The sequence below is a fragment of the Amblyomma maculatum genome, chromosome 9 (assembly GCF_055883805.1).
Source record: "Amblyomma maculatum isolate TAMU_Amacu chromosome 9, ASM5588380v1, whole genome shotgun sequence".
NCBI classification, from domain to species: domain Eukaryota; kingdom Metazoa; phylum Arthropoda; class Arachnida; order Ixodida; family Ixodidae; genus Amblyomma; species Amblyomma maculatum.
In genome coordinates, this window is record NC_139352.1 from 28,880,606 (window position 1) to 28,901,407 (window position 20,802).

General features: G+C 43.4%; 1 protein-coding gene across 1 annotated transcript in view; it reads left to right on the plus strand.

Annotated features, from left to right (window-relative positions):
* The window catches only part of LOC146178708 (nose resistant to fluoxetine protein 6-like), a 44,624-nt gene that overhangs the window by 19,636 nt on the left and 4,186 nt on the right, over window positions 1–20,802 (plus strand). The window contains exons 8-14 of the mRNA XM_084580015.1: window positions 196–282; window positions 3,291–3,456; window positions 8,997–9,079; window positions 12,542–12,667; window positions 15,373–15,493; window positions 17,011–17,200; window positions 17,379–17,521. Of these exons, the coding sequence (XP_084436141.1) occupies window positions 196–282; window positions 3,291–3,456; window positions 8,997–9,079; window positions 12,542–12,667; window positions 15,373–15,493; window positions 17,011–17,200; window positions 17,379–17,521 (916 nt within the window). The remainder of the gene's footprint in view (window positions 1–195; window positions 283–3,290; window positions 3,457–8,996; window positions 9,080–12,541; window positions 12,668–15,372; window positions 15,494–17,010; window positions 17,201–17,378; window positions 17,522–20,802) is intronic.

The window sequence follows — 20,802 nt, forward strand, 5'->3', positions numbered from 1 at the left end:
CTGATACAACGCATTTATGCAGGTCACAAGGATCGTTGCACACGCCTAGCGCAGGCCGATAAACAAATGAACTTATAACAAGAGCACTGCTGTATGAGATTTATTTGTTTGTGAATACTGCTTTAAGTGGCAATAGATAATTTATACTAAGCTATGACCTGATGAATTCACACTGCTCCTATTTTCCTATTACAGTGGATTCTTCCTGTGCCTTATTATCACGAGCCAGAAGAGAAATGGCATGACTGTTTTTGTGATCGCTGTGTTTCGAAGGCTGATTAGGTAAGATCAGACATTTTTCATCATATGCGGTAACCAACATTCGACTAGAGCTACAATGAAAACAACCGCAGTTGCGGAGGCATTACACACACACCTTGGAAAGATAAAGACAAGTGTTAGAACCCTCAAATAATTTTTTCTCCTGCTTAAAATTTAACAAATAATTACCCTCTATTAAGAAACTTCCCCTAGCCCCCTACTTGACAAGAAAATAATAATAAAATTTATTTCTTAGTGTTTCAAGTGCTTTGCGTCTACAATGCGTGCTGAACGAATATAGTTTGTCCTGGATATATCGAACCCTGGTATATCAAATTACTGATTATATTGCTGAACAAAAATAGTCAAAAGATGAAACACAGAGAAGACACGAGGCACACACAAGTTGTTGTGTGCGCCTCGTCTCTTCTCTGTGTTTCGACTTTTGACTGCTTTTTTTTTTTTTCATGACAATGTGCCATCTGACCCAGCCTTCAACTTCCCGAATATGCCCTTGAAAATCATATGCATGTGTATAGGAGTGATATTCGCCTATATCGGTAATTTCTAAGTAGGCATAGGCCCCCAAACACAGCAAGTTCGAGCTTCTCTCGAGCCGCAGCCCCGATCAGCTGTCACCACGCGCACACTGAAACAGCGCAGACCGCACTCCAGCTTTGCAGGGAGGAGATCGCTCGGCTGCAATGACATAAGCCTTAAAGCTCCCAAATAAGCCGTTTATTTAACACCATTTTTAAGTGAAAAACAATCCGTCACCGCTACCCCGGAGCGCGCGAGCAGCAAGGCTCTGCGGCGCGCTCAAGTGACGATGAATGCGCGCTGCAAACACGCAGTGGCGGGCTGTGATCGGTCTCTCTCTCTCGGGGTGACCAAGGGCAAGAGAGTGGGCAACCAACACAAGATACGCCTCTCGGGGATCGTTTACATCCCGACTGACAAGCTCGAGCGGCGCTCTCAAGTACGACCCTGAGCGGGCAAGCTCGAGTGCGCACTGGATTGTGCGGGCAAAGGCGAGCAGACAAGAACATGAGCGATGTACCTTGCGATATCTCGGAGGGCGCACCCCCGCTGACCCGCGCGGACTGTCACGCGAGTGCAGTGGTCGAAGCGATGCCGTGTTCCTGCCCACAAAAGCCCCCAATTGCAAAAGCCACTGAGACTCCGGGGTGGAGCTGTGGTCGAACTACAGTGACAAATCGTCCGGACATATCTCCGCCGCCTGAGGCGGACGACCTGTCACTGTAGTTCAACCACAACTCCGGAGGCGGAAAAAAATAGGTGCGCGGGTAGCGGCCGCACAAAAGGCAACAAAGGAAAGCTCGAATCCCCCCAAATCGAACTCCCGTTCAGGGGAACATTCGATACATCGAACTGCGCGCCTTGCGTTAGCGAACGACGTTTCTTTATTGGTGCCACACGGTTACTGTTAGCCCGCGCAGCCTTGGTCGGCTGCTCTGCTGGCAGCTTGAACGCCGTATAACCGCTGGACGAGGTAAACATCAAGTCCAGTTGAAAGTGGAGATTGGTCTGGCATGACAGTTTTTAAGCGACACTGCTTCTATGCGGGAAAGCTGGGGTTCGGTACACTGGTTGTTAGTTCTTCTCACTGAAGACCTGCTGCGGCTCTTGCATGGCCTGCTTTGCTGTTCAAGTAGAAGTTAATCCTACGGTGATAGTGATAGATATGCCGTATGCACACTTCTGGTGTACACAGGAGCTGACCGTTTAAAATCTTTTTTTGTGTAATTATCAATATAAAGAACTATTTCGCGATCCCCTTCAAATCCGATATATTTGGGATCAGGTGTACACTTCGCGATCCCCTTCGAGTCCGATATATTTGGATTCGGGTGTACACATTACTGACGATCCTAAGAGAGTTAAAAGGTTAGGGCGGAAAATATGTGATGTCTGCCACATTAACCGCGAAGGCAATAACTGCGACAGCATGCTTTCACTTGCGTGCTCGCAAGAAGAAAACATATACCTCAGAAACGGTTTGTACATTTAGATTACTTTTTTGTTGGCCTTATTGTAAACCAACGTGAGCTTGCGCCTCCGAACTGTATGTTCGTTCTGTCGCAGTAAAACCCACAGTTGATGTTTAGTGCTGCTCCTGCTCTTTTTGTGCGTCCTTGTCTTCGTTCTGTACACTAATGTTTTTAAATAATTATGACACACCAACCGTCTTAGCATTCTGCCTTAAATGGAGGAAAAGACACGAACAAGGCGCCAGCCTTCAATAGGAACTTAACAATAACGTATTTGGTACGTTGCGGGAAAAAAAAGCAGTGCTAAACGTCAAGCACAGTTACCGTCTATTCAGTGTCATCATCCTTATACCATGAGGCGACAGCCGCGTCAAGCAGCCTCGAGAAAAAGCGCAGTTGGTATTGCTTGCCCGGCGCCAAGCAGACGCCAGGTGCGCTGAACCTCCAGAACAAGCCTCGGGAGGATTGGGTATCGTATTCTACCTCCGTAGTAAAGATGAGTATTTGTTCCTCTTAAAGATGGACAGAAGGAAGGCGTGCGACAATTGCTGGGGGACTACGTTTGTCAGTTCCTTTTGTTCGTGATGTACGGTGTTTAAATAAACGGTGATTGTTCTGTTGTAGCAAAACAGTGTGCGGGGTAGAAGGATAACACCCGTATCGAGTAACACTGTTGCTACACTGCTTTCATTTTGTGGCCGCATATTGCTGCGTATAGAAGGGAGGTATTTGAGGTAGAAATGTATTTGCCGCGATAATTAGTTATGAACCTTATCGTTCCTTCTCTGTGGACAATTGTCACCATATTTTGTCATGCTGTTTCTGGCATCTAATAGTACGAATTTATCTGGGGTGTTTGTGTCCCAGGCGCACGTTTTAGCGTGCAAATGTAGGCTCCCAAGATACAATAAACTGAATGAGCAAATGAAAGAAAGCTGTCAAAAGCGAAACGGCGCGCAAATAATTGAACTTTGAGCTCCGTATTATTTGTAATCGTTGTGAATTAATTTTTTTCAGGACGTGCATTCCTTTGTTTTTCATTATCATGTGCTTCTACATCCTCCCGCTGTTCGTCATCGGGCCCGAAACGAAGACATTCTTCACCAGATTTCACAAGGAGGTCGTCGAGCACTGGTGGCATTTGCTGATTCAGACCAAGAATTTATACGACATGGATCCAAATGTAAGTTTGCTATATAATGATGAACCCCAGTCAGAAAAAACTACAGAAAATTTTCTGATGTTACGACAAAATTGCTGTGCGGTTTTTGACGGGAAACCTGTTGTGACAACAGAACATTCTGCAGTAACATCATAAATTTCTGCAGTTACAACAGAAAAGTGGTACAGAACTACAGACAACAGAAATATACTACAGAAAAACTACAGAACTACAGAAATGTAAACAATACTACAGAAATAATTGATGGTTACGACAGAACTACAGGATATTTTGTCGCATTTTTGACACAGTTCTGTAGTTTTTTCGACTGGGAGTCATACAAGAAAACGCCCCGGCGAGAGAGCAAAACACTTTGCTGTCATGGGCTTGAACACAGAACCTTATATTTGCGAAAGTGCGAAAGAAGTGGACTCCCTTTGTATTTTCTAAGTCCAAAGGAAGTATGCACCCAAATCACAGTACCAGTTATTTCGTGCGGTATGAAGCAAGGAGAGAGGCTGAAGGTATATCTAACCGACTTATCGTTATCTGTTTCGGCCTTCACAGCAAAAACAGTGTTTTTCACCACAATATGGCTCCCATGACATCATGAGCATACCTCTTATACACCCAAAAATGTTCGCAAGTATAGTCGCGCGTAAAGGCATCACTGACAAACTTCATTCGGCACCGCATTTTCAGTTCTTCGTACCAAAAGTTTGACGCAACCATTTCCGGACTGCGTACCGGGCGGTTTCATACATTTTCGATTTAGATTGAGCGTACATCTGCTAAACAAGTGTGTGTGTATATATGTGTGTGTGTGTGGGGGGGGGGGGGGGGTTAGTTTACGAAAGGCCGTTGGAACAACGGCATATGTACCTCCAATTGTATGCTATTATCAGCACGGAGACGAATACGGACAAAGTGAGGTGCTCCATCAAGTGCAGTGGGGGCCGTCAGAGAAGGACTGGAGAGGAAGCTGTCGCAGGAGAAAGGGGTGTGGAGAGGGTACCTTTATAGAAGCAGAACAGGTATAGAGGGCACCCCGCTACCGGTCACTGGTGGCTTGCGCCACAGGAGGAAGCGGTGTGACACACTTCACTGACCACACCATGAGGACCTCCCTCGACCCCATTACTGCTTCTTCGCCTCCAGCTTGACCGCTCTGTCAAGATGGCTGCGCCCGCGACTGTTCTCCCAGTGACGTCCAGGACTTTGTGGAATATACAAACAGAGATAGCGTTCGAGATTATCTTCCCCCAGATACTGAAGAACACATCGCGTGAAACAAACGACCATGAAGTCGTCAAATCAAACTACTACATACTATTAGGTCGTACAAACTCGGTACCACTCGTCGCTTTGCAGCGGGAACTCACTAACAACCGTGGTATAGTTCGTAAACGTACGTAGATACGTCTTCAGCTACACTGTAGCCACTCACCGTGTAAGCAGTTTAAGTTCTGTCTACCAAATTTTGGCGTCCACTTTTTACACTTTCTGCTCAGAGGAGGCGAAGAGTATTCTCAATCACACATTTCATTAATGGAATCAACGTTACATAAAGATCTAATCGTTAAACCATTAGACCAACATATGCAAGGTCTGCAAGACAAACATAGCAACACTTCAGAACATACTCTGCGAGTGCAAGGCACAATGTAAAGGCGTTAATCCAAAACCCTCACGTCAAGGTGGTCCGCCGTTCTGCGCAGCTCCAGCCTCAACGACTAACTCTAGCTGTCCAGCAGGCCCTCGTGACGGCGGAGAAACATGATCCAGACGTTCCCATGTGGCAGACCTAGGCCAAGTCGCGGTAAACCCTGCCGAACATCAAATAAAGTTATTCCTGCTCTTCCTCCTCCTAGACCTGTTGAATGCAGGGCATATACGTCGAAAATACAACAAATATCGAGAAATGTGCCGGAAGAATATACCATGGCGTAAAAGCGGGAGAAAAGCAGGAAAATATCGAAGGTTTCACAGACGATTAGTCTTTAAAGCATGGCGGGAAAAGGGGAGGGAAACTACCCGAACCGTATACACACCTAAAAATTCTGAACAAACACATTTCGCCCTCAAGTTTTGATGAGTGCAATTTCTTCGCAGGCCGTGAAATTCTACAACAATAATTAACATATCTGCAGATCTCCCTTCGGGAGGCCCCAGTATTTTGTTATTGGGCCTAACATTTTTTATTATATTAAATGAGAATAATTGATTCACCGGAATGGAATGGCGTCGCATCTGTCACACTGTTTCTGGGGACACCTAAGCCACGCCGTAAGGGAAGAGAGGAAGGCGGAGGAAGATATATATGGGTGTGCATATATACAACAGTAGTCGCGACCTCATGACAATTTTTAGCTTTACGGTGAAAATTTTTATACGGCAATGAAAAATGTCCTGACACAAAGGAATGAGGATTACTTTTGTAAGATATTGCACAGGTTTTGCGCGACAAAGATCGTCTATCACTACAGGTGGAAAGGGCTATTTTTTAATTTAAAAAATTTCCAAGTGTTGAGACCTACTACTTGCGGGCTAGATTTTTTTTTTCATGTATCTCTTGGTGATTAAATCTATGCAACATTTAATCTTAAAAGAGGTATTACAGGTATTTTTTTTTCGTGCAGCAGTTGATTAACTAAAATATCGTACACAATACTACTGGAGTGACGGACGCGCTGTAAAAAATGTCAATTTTTAACCTCACATTTTGCCTTGATGCATTGCGTTATTTCGAATACAACCTTTTCTCTTTATTATTCAGGGGATGTTCTAAATTTCAGACAACATTGTGATCTCTACAATGCCAGGCGTGTTCTCCAGAATGCATCAAAATCCCTTCCCTTACGGCGCGGTTCAGGTGTCCACAGAGCAAGTGTGACAGATACTGCGCCTTTCCCTTCCTGTGAACCAACCAACCACCCAACCAACGAAAAATCGACAACCTTGATTACAATTTAAAAAAACTTCGATTTTTAATAAAATCTTTCAAAAATTCCTCAGTTCCCCTAAATTAATAAAAACCTAAAACGAGTTTCACTATATTGTTTATAAAGAACATTTTAGGCGGAGCGCTTCTCCTGAAAATTGTCAATATTCAGCCTTTAATTCTGGCACGATTCAATAAGGTGTTGCCATATAAACTGTCTCGCTACATTATCCAGCCTTTGTTCTTTATTGTAGGAATTATTTGTAGCTCTAGCTAGAGTAGGCCGTTCTTGCTGAATATTATTTCGAAGTTGGACAAAATTCAAAAATACAAAAAAGTGGAGAAATTTGATTTCACTTTACGTAGCTATCACATCTTCGTTCATTGATACCTCCTAAATCAATCCTAAGAACATTATAAATATCACGCACCATATAATATTTATTATGTGAACTAGAAATATGAAGTGAACTGCAAAGCTGAAGGCATGTTTTTATTCTGTGGAAGTGCTTAGGGCTTCCCCTCAAGAGTAGGCTTCAAAATTTCGAGTGAGTTTTTGATGAATTCAGTTGCATATAATCGTATGTAATATCTATATATTATATGCAGATATTATCTCATTGGTGATATAGTTGTCCTCAGCTTGTTGACAGGGTCAATATTAGCTAAATATAGGATAAATTCACTATTTCGTGCAATCTCATGGCGGAACGCAATGCACACGACAGTCGAACTTTTTCTTTGTAGCGATGTGCAGGGGAATTCAATTACGTCTGAGTTATACTACTTCATTTCTCGGCGATTGCAAATGTGAACAATACTATATATGTTTGAAGGCGAGTTTTCTATTGCGCCGATTTTCTAACACGACAATTATAAGAAAAACGGTTTGCAACATGATAGGTTTGGTGGAACTATAGTGACAGCAGCACAAATGAGCAAATTTGACGGGTATTCTTGGCAGAACTAAATATATATACATTACCTCATTCCTAACCATTCTTGTGCATATATAACACAGGGACGGTACAGTATACACCCCTTGTCGAACACAACCAGCATTCCATTGAACGCGTCAATGTTCACTGGCGTTCTATAATTCGCTTACAGGAAATTAAAGGCACAGTATCTGTTGTTGTTGTGGCTGTAGGAAGAAGGAAAAGAAAATGCACGGGCCTGCTACTGGCTCTGTAGCTGAGCCACCTCCAATGCCTCGTGCAGACAGGAGAGAGAAAGTAGAGAAGAAAGAAAAAGCGGGAGAGAAAGACGCGCGCCGCAACAGGCATCGTCCACTACCTAAGCGGTTGCGGGTGCAATGACGGCCTACAACAGATAAAACTTCGGTTGGCAGGCTAGCCCCCGCCGCAAGCGGTGTTGACCTATCAGTCCCAGCCCCGTAGGACCAGGAACAGCCACCCTTCATTACCTTCCCCCACACAGTATCAATCAGTCCCGGAATCCCGCTATCATTTTCACGGTAGACAATGGGAATCATGATGAACGTTTCATGATCCTGGGCGTATCGCATCTGTAAAGTGCTCGGCTGAGGATCCAAGGGATGGAGGTTCGATTCTCGGTGGAGAAAAAGTTTATTGATTCATTTTTATACGGCGCGCTTTCCAAAGTGTGACAGCCTCTGCCGACAGCTTCCTGTGACAATAATAAGGCATTAAAGGCTTTAGCACTGAAAATGAAACCAGAACACCAATCCGTCCCATCAAGCCGTCGCACTGTCGTTACACTGTGACGCTAATGCTCAATGAGAGGGCGCACCTAGATGACCCGGTTACCCTGTTACGTCAGCCGGAAGAGAACGGCTAAGAACGAACGATGACATGTAGCGCTGGGCAAATTAGTTGAGGAGGGTTGGGAGGATCAATATCTGTAATTAATTTAGAAATTATAACGTGAACACAGAAAGTGTATATTACATTCTAATGCTCACACTTCCACCGCTCCTGATGCGTTGCATTATAATATTACGTAATACGGCCATATATATCCTTTCGAAGTAACTCTGGGCCTCTCGTGAAATACTCGACAAATACATTGATATCGACGGCTATGTCTTCTCGCGCTTGACAGAATCTGACTTATATGATTTTTCCTGCACTCATATCGAAGGGTTTTTACAACCATATGAAGTCACAGGATGGTATGAAACTTTGAGAACTACAGGCGAAATTTCTCATTCTTAGCGCCAACCAAAACATGGTGGAATCTGGCTTCCACTGCAGTCTACATATTTTTAGTTCGCAATTTATTTCTGAAACTGTGAACGTTGTGAGACACCCTCCCGAACTCTGCCGTGGCCGACCGCCACTCGTGTGCATGAGCGCTATGAACTTATTATTGGGCCTTTAGAGTATTTCAAATAAATAAATAAATTACTTCCAGCAAAAATATTTTTGTAATGAGCAATTTTTAATCATGTAGCATGTGAAACGCTTCTCTAATGGAAGCTTTGCATCAGATTGTACAGCTCCAGCTTATGTTGTAATATTTTTATAGCAAACAAAACTGGCTTCTTTCAGGTTGAAATATATAACCGGGCAAAATAAAAGTAAACCGGAGAAGTAAGTTTCGTTTTTTTTTTTCCTTCTTTCTTTTGAATAAATAGATCCTCCTTGCTCACCTATGGTTCCTGTCTGCGGATTTCCAGCTTTTCATTGTCGCACTTCCCACTCTACTGCTACTGAAAAAGTAAGTTTTTATTTAAAAAATGCAGTATTTAGGCAGTAAAAGAAAGAATTTTAGCCGACTATCTCAGGCACAATGTGTATAGTTTGCTTCAGAGTTACAATTCATAGAGTCCTTACAAAGCGTCGTAAATATTCAGTGTCTGTTCGGTGACACACGATAATTGCTGCACATATTTCCCTGTGCCTTTATGGTCAAGACATGGTACTTACACTCACAAATTTTTTACACTGTCTTTTCACATATTTTCGGTTCAGCTACTTTGACGGCAGCAATTCGTAATAGGCAAAAATTACCGCATTAGAATTTTGCCACTTCTTTTTATATTTTCTGCTCATGTTCCTAATCTGTTATATTTCATTTTAATTACAGTGCTCATGGGTTGTATATAATATTTAACACGCTTAAAGCGAAAAAGACAGCCATGTTTTAAGTCCTGACAGCTAGCTTAATGTGCTTGTCATGCATAAACAGCGTATCTATATTAGTATGTCATCACATTAATACTATTCTACTGATTATTTGCTCAAATAGCTGACTGATTGTACGGCATACTGTTTACTCTCACCCCTCCGCACAGTTCACTAGCAAGCCAGGCTAAATGTTTGCAAACAGAAAACGGCAGTCGAAGCCCACGCGCAGCTCATTAAAAATGAAGAGCGCGAAAAACTGCCCGATTATTATATTATGCCGCGAAAACGGTGAAACACTTACGGCCCAATTCCTTAAGAGGACGTCAGCGTAGCGCTACTCCATTTCTGGAAATGCGAGGAGACTGCTTTTGGAAGCATCAGAATACACTATGTCATATATCAAAGACTCGCTGTTGCAAGGACAGAACAACGAAAAGGATACAAAAATATTTGCAGAAAATATTGACTTTTGTCTGTCCTTCTAGAGTAATCCTTACGCTTTAACATCTTTGGCGGCTCCTTACGTGTGGCTCAGAAGATCAACATAAGTTTTTCGAAGACCCGCAGAATAAAGCAGTCTACCAGGGATAAGGAGCGGGGAAGGGGGACTTGCAGTTTTTAAGAAGGCACAGGTGGAGATGTAGTAGAGTAAGGGGTAGAAGCCTGCCCAACTTTGATAGTATAAACTAGGTAGGAGGGGCAGGGGGAAATCGGTGAATTGACTAAGAGTTTATTCTTTCTCAGTGATTGTGCACTCTGGGTTAGTTAATGCGACATTATTGTAAAACTCAAAACTGCCCAGATGACATGCCATAATACCAGCATGCGGGATAAGCACCAACATACAAGGAGTTTATAGAATAATCTTTTTTTTTTTATACTTGAACAGCGAAGTACAGTCTTTATCATATGTTTAGAGCACAAGGGGTTGCTTCTGAGATATACCTTGATTTTCGGAATCAATTCCTAAGGTTCCAAATCGAATGAATGTGATGAGTTATTTAGATCTGCCTTTTAAGATGAGTAGGGCTTACGCGAATGCTAAAGGAGCTTATGATTTCGAAGGAAGCACCCTGGTGTGTAAATATCACAGCCCCCTGGGCTTTGTAATGTTTTTGTACGCCTGTCGTGATAAACCTGCATGGAGTAGGCGCCATCTGCACTGCTGCTGTCATCTTTGGCGGAAACGTGATCGCTCGCTGTCGTTGAGTCGGTCCCCGAACCAGGTCGAACAATGGCGCCAAAATAACACTGCCTGTAGCTGCACAGTAAAGCATGTCTTAAAACAGCTATAGCCAGAAAATTATGAGATAGGCTTCGGAGCTAAGCACTCTCTTCCTTTCTTTTTCCAAGCTCAACTCCACGGAGGAGACTAGTGAAATGCACGAATTAAACGAGATACCGTGTCTCCGCTGCACCTCCACAACAATGCCCCCCCCCCCCCCCCTGCACTATCAAGATTTCCACCTTCAAATGAGCGAACGTGATACGTAAAACGTAGTGGAGTCGTTTTGATTTTTTTTCCGAAATCTCTTGCTCAGGTCGTCCAAGGGGAAATACGGCGAAGCAGGTTTGCCACTCTGAACTAGGAGAATGGTACATGTGGACCGGAGATAGAAGGAGGGAGAAGAAGAATGCTCTTATGAATGCAATGGGAGCTCAGTCGCAAATGCAGCACTTTAACGCGCTCCTTTTTCCAAACCACCAATAAAGGATATTACAAACACTAATAGCAAGTATTAGGAACTGGAGCAAATATTTCGTTCCTCTTTAATATAGGATCGCCGCTTACTATCAAATTATTTCAGAGGCACAGAACCCAAAATAGGATTAACATGGGTCAATCCGCGTATATTTGTATCAGTGAGGGCGCGATGCCACAATGCACAGTAAGGCACATATATGAAGGGAAACACAGTAAAAAATTTAGTAGAAAATGACAGAGCGTACTGACATGAAAATAACAATGAAAGGCAAGGAATATGCGAGGAAAACAATCAGCGAACATGATATAAAGCATTTTTACAAATATTTAGAGGGAAAAGAACACATACAGGAAAGTAACGATTGAAAACTGAGGCGTGCAAGAATTTAAAAAAAATGAAATATAAACCAGTAAACGACGTAAATGTGGAAGAGACATTCAGGCATATCGACGTAACCACACATAAGATGATTTATGCTGGCGACGCAAGTACGTGACGGCCGTTATTTTCTGCAATTTTCACGTCTTATAACAACTCTTTTGGATTCAGGGCGTTACTTGCGTTATGAAGTTACGGTTTTCTTAACCCATCTAATTTATCAAGCTTTCCCGCGTTTTTACGCCACACCGCAAACACTTACACAGTCCTAATCAACGAATTCACTAATGGCGAAGGATACATCAGTTTAATTTCTAATTGGCCATATTATGTCAATATGACGCTTCTTTGCCTTTCTTATGGTTCATTTGCTGCAGTACATCTAGCTCACAAAATATAATGTCCATATTGCACTTCGTGGTTATTCGCATGGTTCATTTCTTCTTCTTCCTCTCCTCCGGTGTATATGGCACATACCTACAGTGGGGGTATCCTTGTGTTCGTCGCTCTGCACACAAGAATAGCGTAGTTATTAAGCAAAAAAAAATAATTTGCAAAACATTTTTGTTAACGGCTGTGCAGAAAACAAAAATGTAGTGGCGCCCAAGACGAATGGTCCTAAATAATTCACCGAACAGTCGTCCACTGTCTCTTTGCCTCGAGGTATATTCAAAGAAGTAAAGTTCTGATGTTATATAATACAGCCTAACTTCAAGCGCGATATTTTTAACCCGTGGAAGGAAGCTCAACATCCCTGCGACGCTTGTGACCCATACCTGCTCTACATTTAGCAGTATTTAACTTCAAGACTTCTAGAAGTCGTTACGTGCCTTGTTATAAGCTAACTATAAACTGCAGTCCGGAAATTAAATAGGCAGAAGTGAGCGTCAACAATCCTGAGGCACGCTTGATTTTATATAAGAGTGAGCTTTAAATACATGAAACCACCTCGCATTACCTTTTCCCAGCCGGAAAATGCTGGCCCTAGGAGCGTTCCTGCTGCTGTCGTTGATGAGCTATGCTGCCGCTGCGTGGACACTGGCCAGGAATCCTCACATTCAACCGTTTCTGGTCATCCCTGGTACTACATCAGAGTGAGTGACTGTCTCTATATCCATATGTATGCTTGTCTTCCGTATTTAAGCCGCTCTGCACGTCTGCCTACCTAAACGGCAGTGATTTCCTATATCAGATACCTAACTTATTTTTGACTGAGCCCGTAGTTTTCCTAATACTCCTATGAGGCAGCTTCGTAAAAGCTTTGAGGACAGACGGGGCAGTGAAGAGTTTCATGAGCAACAATCGGACAAATGGCAAAGAAGGCGGATGCAGTGCGCAGTAATCTAGCATGTTGATATTGATGCGGAGCTTTGGTTTCCTCGTTTTAGCGATTATTACCGCGTTGAGTTGCCCTATAACTATTTCGACATGGTAGAAGAGGAAAGATCGATGGCCAGCGACTGAAACGGTTCCAACACATTCTACGACACTAGTCTACCTCGAGAACCCTTATTCCCATAAATTGACCATAGGGGACATTGGGGGCGCTGTTACTTCGACGGCCCTCTGGCACACTTATCATCCAGCTGCGATTTGTATTTGTTCGAGGGCACGGCTTCGCCCACTTTTTGCCCATCTTAGTCTGCCCCGTGGCATTAACATTTTCTGGGCTGTCATCCCGGTCATATAGTCGCTACTTTGCGTGTTCAGACATAGAAGCTAGAATTTTAACTGCGACTTCATCATATCGCACATTCCTATAAGCGACTGCGCAGCCATTTGTAACCAATTTCCCTGATTCGTTGAGAGAGGTGCCGGTAATTCTAGACATCACATTCGCTCCCACCAGTCAGCGCACTGCCAGGTCATTGAACATTGTGCCGTCTTTAAACACTAAATATTTCAATTAGATCGCTCAGGTTTGTTGGCAGGGGCTCTGGAAGTGTTGGTCTGAGAAAAGACGATGCCAAAGTGCTTCGAACTTTCCCTACTTGGTCAAAAAAGGTCACGTTGTCTCGTGATGTACGCCCCGCCGACCAGTCAGGTCTTGACCTAGTGGCGTGATGTTCTAAAGTCATGAATTTCTCTACAGCATGGAGCTTCCTAGCCGAGTTGGCAAGGGACTTGGATGTCTCTGTAGGGGTGTGTGGTCCCTGGCCGGCGCGGAATCCACAACAAAGTGCATTATAAAGTGACTCTGAAGACACACACACAAAAAACACATGCTCGCCCATGCAGACACACACACACACCCGCACACACACACACGCAGATACACTCTCGCCACACACAAACACACACACACACACACACACACACACACACACACACACACACACACACACACACACACACACACACACGCATGAACATACGCAGACACACACACACTCTCGCGCACGCACGCACGCACGCGCGCACACACCACACACACCCCTGTCACAGAAACAGCAAAGCAGTAACAGATGTGGATTTGAATGATATCGCAGTTCCACTTTTCAGAAGTGCTAATTGTGCCCGCGGCCAAAGTTATTGTGTTGGGCGTAGGGTATAAATTGCACGGAACCGTGAGTGTGGGTGCCTAATATTTATATCGTAGTGTATTTTAGAGTTCGTGGCACCAGAATGTGCACAAGTAAGCCTTCTTTTGGCTTATTGAGTAATTCCGCTTGCGTGTGAGTTTAGGCAGGTCACGCTGCAGGAGTTGTTGGGCATTACATATTTTTTAAGTTCGACAGTACATGGCAGCGGACCATGAGGACAGTTGAAACTTTCAGTATTTCACGTCAAGGATTTTTATATATCTTAATTGCGAAGCATTGCAGGATATAAGACAATATGCACATATTGGTTATAATAGTATAAACGTCCAACGCACCGAAAAATTTGCTTACAAAGTTTTACCTGCGCTTGCAGCCGGTAATTAATGCTGCGATTGAAAACGAATTGTCTGCATTTCTGGGCATAAGTGTTACGCAACTGCGGAATGTTGTAAGATATGCTTATGAAAAAAAAATGGGTTGATATGGCCCGAACTTCCAATGCTTACTAGAAGTTTACTTTCCAAGCTTGTCTGAAACTCACAACATATAAGTCAGGCTATCATAAGTAAACAAATGGTTCATTTTTTTTTTTAATGATAGCACAAAGCTAGAAGTCTGGCAAGAGAAAAACGTCGGATATATTGCGTACAATCACCGAATTAAAAAATATGTGAAAAATGTAGAAAAACCTATTTATCGAGAATTGCCCACAATTTCTGTACATGGTTTGGGGGCTTTTTCGTAACCCGAGATACAGTCAATTTCCTTGCTGAATGTTTATGACTGGCTTGAAACACGCGCGCATGACTGTCCAGTATCTTTACGAAGTGACAGAAATTACACCTTTCTTGATACTCTAATTGAAAATCAGCATGAAGGACTCGTTCGCGACGCCGTTTCCAACTAGCGAGGTAGTGTAGTCAGTAGCTGAAATACTCAAAAGCGAAGATCCATTCTAATAAATATGTTTTGTTTTAATGCTCTAAATAGGGCCTGGCTCAACCTGCGTATATAATAAATGTGCATGCATTAACCCTGCCCAGCCGGAAGATGATTATCCGAAGAGATTTCTGCATGCTGTCGCTAGTAAACTATGATGTCTTTTCGTAGATTTAAACTCTAGCCAATGGGGCCCTAGAGAGGACTAAGAGTTGCAACAAACTGAAGCTAAATAGATTCCGTAGCCCCTAAAATAATATTGCTAGCACTGCCTGGTTAACACGCATATATCTATCTGTCGGTTTCTTCTTTTGCAGAGGAACAATAGAGACTCTCAATAAGTATTACCAAATGCCCTTCTTCCATGGAATTTGCTACTTCAGCGGATGCATCACATGCCTTCTGATGGACAGCTTCAGGCAGCGTAATATTTCAAAGGTGAGTGACGAATGAACGGCGGCCGCCCTCTACGCACGCTATAACCGTTTCATGTAGGGCAGAAGCGCTGGTGACACCATGGGGGGTGACCTTCGTTGTCCTTTTCGCAAATGATTTTGTTTGCATATCTCCAGCGATGATTGAATTTTTTGCTTTGTTTAGATTTGCGTGACTTTCTTTCTTTGTCAGAATCACCCCTTTTAACGTAAATCTGAAATAATTGGAACCTTTGTTGATATTGTTCAAATTCTAATTACTCAGAATCAATAATTCCGCCTTCGTTCGACATTTATGAAAGTAATATTTTGTGAGAATATCCTTTCTTTATATCTCTATGGCGCTCTCGAGTATGCCCTGCTCTGAGTGCTAGATGTCAGGGGTGAAGGAGGCATTCAGATGTTTGACACAATAGCGTAAGCGCAAATATTGTAAGTGCAGAAGAATATTTGTAAAACCTCTCAACTTTGTCAGTGTGTCAGCCCTGCTTTCATTAGCAGCAAGTGTGACAAAAATGCGGGCTAACTGCTTGTAGCGATCTAAGCCTACGTCACTCATTGAGTGGTGAACTAGCGATACTGCTCATTCTTACCGAATATTTTGTTTCCAGCTTCTCGTGAACGTGAGCCAAACCCTAATGCACAGAAGCACGTGTAGCCTTTTATAATACGTAGCGTAAACCATCGTGTATATAGAAACCAAGGATTAAACTTTGCGGCAAATGACCAGGTTTCTCGATAGAACGTGTCAGCATTCGGACAGGGTTTATGCAGTGTCGTGGGTCGTATTTCCCTGTGACACTTGGAAAGCAGGAGTAGTGAACAGGTTCAAGGACTCGTGAAAATCGTCCGTGTTTATTGTGGTGTTTCGCAACCCACTTCACAACATCCGTGGGCGCAGAAAACAAATATCGCTTTTTGGAGCGCATGCAGGTTGCCATGAGAACGAGCAGGAACGGCGCGAGATTGCGTGAAGCTCTATCTTCGCTTGTGTGGGCGGCACGGCCACTTCGCCGCCTACATGCTAAATGAAGACGCGCTGGTCACGGCTTGAGCACCGTATTACTTTTTTTTTTGTATTAGCAGTAAGAGAGGCCGCTTACACAGAGCTAAGTGCGCGTATTAGTTAGATTTTTTATTAGCTGGAAACTTGACTCTGGACAATATGGCATGAGAAACTAGAGCCTTTGTTCAGCTATGGTATGTAAATAAATAACACTGGAACCACCTTCCTGGATCCACAGTAAACATTGCTAACATAAATAGCTTCCGTTTTATTCAACGAATCTTATGATGCTATTATTGTTTAAGAGTTTATTTATTCATATGTGCTGAATTAATCTATTGTATTATTCCACTGCCCTCTATAATGCTTCGGCCCTGAGGCTATCTGTAAATAAATAAATAAGATGAACAGAGTCCGATTGCACCAAGAACGTTCAAGCTACAAAATGTGTCCTAATGCATTTCACCGCCTAGATTAGATTCAAACCCCACTAAGTTTTCTTTTCTTTTCATCAGGCTGTGGAGCTTGCGGGGTGGTGTGCGGCCGGATGCAGCATGTTATGCTGCTTCTTCATGAAGTTTCCCTGGTACACGAGTTCAAACCCAACCTCACACTTCGGAACTCAGCTGGCTGCGTTTTCTGACCGCATCCTCTGGACGGCCTCTCTAGCCTGGATAACGCTCGCTTGTTCGACGGGAAGAGGCGGTGAGCATGCGAAATTTTCGCCCTTTGTCGATATTGAATGCAATAATATTGAAAGGCGAAGTGTACCAAGCATGGAGAGAGCAGATCAGCTTAAATGACGAATGTTCCGTTCGCTATTCGACTTGCTTCTTGTGCTTCAAGGCCTGAAGCACAACTTCCGCATATTTATTCTTTCCAGGCATTTTCGGCAGGTTTCTCTCCAGAGATGTTTTTGTGCCGCTGAGCAAGCTCTCTTTCGGAGTCTACATCATCCATTTGCCCTTCATTGAACTATTGCTGTTCGCATCCAGGGAGCGAATGTTCTGGTCTCACTTCAATCAGGTAAGTGAAATCGTTTTCTCCGCACGTGCTGTAAAACGATGGAACCGCCCGTGAAACGATGGAAAAAGCATGATTTTTCATTACGCTTTATCATCATCATCATCATCAGCCTGATTATACCCACTGCAGGGCGAAGGCCTCTCCCATATTTCTCCACTTAACCCGGTTCTGTGCTAGCTGCATCCACTTGACCCCTGCGAACTTCTTAATCTCATCCGCCCACCTAACTTTCGGCCTCCCCCTGCTACGCTTTCCTTCCCTTGGAATCCAGTTTATTACCCTAAGCCCCCATCGGTTATCCTCTGTTCGCACTACATGTCCTGCCTATACCAATTTTTTTTCTTGATTTCCACTAGAATGTCAGTAGCTTAAGTTGTTTGTCTGAACCACTGTGCATGCATTTTACCTCTTAACGCGACCTCTACCATTTTGTGCATTCCATAGGCCTTTGTAGTGTCCTTAACGTAAAGGGAAGCTGCACCGGTTTTAGATTTATTTGAGTGTCGAGCGGTTGAATGATTATAGCTTCCACCTAAAGTATGCGAAATATCTTGGCTAGCATTTGAAACAATGGCACAATTAGCGATTGAAACCGCGACGGCTATCAGGCTTCACCTCACTGCACAGCGACGGGTGGGGGTCGCATGATGACGTCATTGACGGTACCGGTACGTGTTCTGCATAGTCACACTTGGTTTGAAGAAATAAAAACAAGGCTACTGAAAACAAAGCCCTAGAAATGTTGATTAGCACTGCCAGAAAAGACGCAGCAGGACCTGGGCGAAGGCAACGAACATCAGAATTAGTGCCGTCCATGACGTCATCACTGAGCCTCTCCGCAAAACTTCAGTGTTGTGAAGAGAAGTTCGAGGTTTAATCGTCGATATCTCCATCAATTTCAATGCTAGCGCAAAAACATTTTGCATGCATTACCTACAACCAATGTAGATACGAAAAGTGATGCAGCTGCTCTTTAAGTAGAACCCTGTCAGTTGGCTTCCGTATTTCAACTCCATAGGTGAGTACACGAAGCTGCATCTTGTATACAAAAATATTTTGCCTAGGTCTTTTTCATATAATATGTTATAACATTTCATACTTATTACATGTGGGTTGAACCACTATATTTTGCGCGAGCGCCACAATTGGAGCGGATGGCGTTAGCGTCGACCTTGGGGAGCAAGTGGGATCACGTGACTCCTCTTTCCGCTGCTGGAGCAGACGTTCGATTGAATATGTGTGTTTTAAAAGCTAATAGTACCGTTTATTTCTGTTGTTTTGCATTATAACGAGTGCCACCATTGCACCTCTTGATCTTGCATTATTGCTGAGGTGGCTGAAGTGTTTTGAAGCTGTTGCCACGGTGCGTTACTGCTCTGCACCCGGACGTAAGTGACGCAACCTGGCACGAACTCCCATTGCTACCGGAAAAATAAGCGCACGGAATCTTCCTTAATCAATATTTTCATTGGCAAAGAAGCAAGTGGTCATTCTCACGGTTTCAGCGCGCATTTCAGCGAGCAAGATTTCCTCCATGAGGTTGGCGCCAAGCAGTTCGATGAGTGGCAGAAGGAACGGTGTGCGCGTTTTAATTTGCACTTATCACTTGTGAAGCTAACGATGACCTATTGCTGGCAGGATGAAAAAGATGCAGACTGTTCACGGAGAAGTACTGCCCCCGCTAGAACAAGAAAAGATTGTGCGAAAGCCAGGTCCTAAATTCTTCCGCATGAAGGCATTGACACGGAAGTTTCACTGCAATGAACCATACGATTCTGCTTGCCACGGGTAGTGTGGTACTCTCCTTCGCGACATAATCTTCTTTACGTACTCTGTCATTTCAAATGTATAGTACGTGGATAAGAGTTAGAGCATTGCATACATGCTGTGATGTGCTCGGGTATTCGTCAAAAAACTACTTTTGCCGGGAAAACATATCCGCCCTAACCAAGAGTGCCAATGACGGTATAATCAGCGCTCAAGATTTCACGGCCAGGAACGCTTCTTCACACTTGTTCTAAAAATTAATGCACATCTTGTCCACTGTCCAATCTGTCTGATGTACTACGTTAAAATGAGTGCACGGACGGAATCCCTCCTGCCGGCGCTATTCGAAGGCGCTGCAGAGGAGCCTTATAACCCGGATTCAGTGACCGCTTAATTCTGACTGGTTGTGTGGCATCTTCAGATTTTTTTTCATAACAGCAACAGCAATGCTGCAGCCGTTGCGTGTCATCTCAGTAATTAAAACTCGCCAACTCTGATAACTCTAATTCGGTGAAGGGCTTTCTTACCGAATGAGTGGGTCTAATACATCCAAATAATCTTATACAGGCGAACATCAAGGTGTATAATAAATAAATGAACATAATAGCATAGTCCCTATTCAGAGACTCAGATAATACTAACGCATAACTAAACTGCCTAGGGAAGCACCCTACAGCAGCCGTTAAACGTGCGTTATCCCACTTTATTCGTCACGCGGGCGCTTTCGAGAGGAGGTGCTTTGGTATGTCCTAACGCCCAATATTTCATCTCACCAAGATCACCGCAAAAAGTGAATATTCCGCATTGTAGCATTGCAAGCTATCCGTATTCATTTCTTCCCCGGGCAAGCAAGGTTCGGAATATCTTACCTCCGTCATTCACCCAAATAACCAGCACTGACAATTTTGTGTAGGCCATTGAAGCCTTTTAGCTTGTAAGCTGTTATAACAAATAACTAATTGTGGATAGTAACAGCATGTGTTTACATTGTATTTTGTACGCATAGTTCCGCTGGGGCTACCATGTAACACTCGGGAAATTTTTCTCTCCTTTACATTACCATCCTTGTTGTGTTTATCTTTTTGTTGTTTTGAATTTTTTATTGGTACTTTTATATTTTTAGTCGTGTTGTGCAATTCCCCTTCGTTGTTTGTCCCTCCCTCCTTAATGCGCTATGTACGTAAACTTATGTAAAGCGCAACAGAGACACCACAACAGACAAGGGAGACAGGACACGGCACTACTTGCAAGTAGCGCCCTGTCCTGTCTTTCTTGTCTGTTGAGGTGTATATATTGCGCTTTACACAAGTTTACGAGCATGAACAAACTTGCCCCGCAACGCATTTTACTGATGCTATGTGGCATGAATATTTAATAAATAAATAAATAATTACACACAGACACCTTTTTGCACACCCTAGCTTTATCATCACTTAATCCCTGACTATTTTCTACATCGCAACAGTTAATCAGTAAGCGAACGATGTCCTACATGACTCAAAGGCATCCACGGC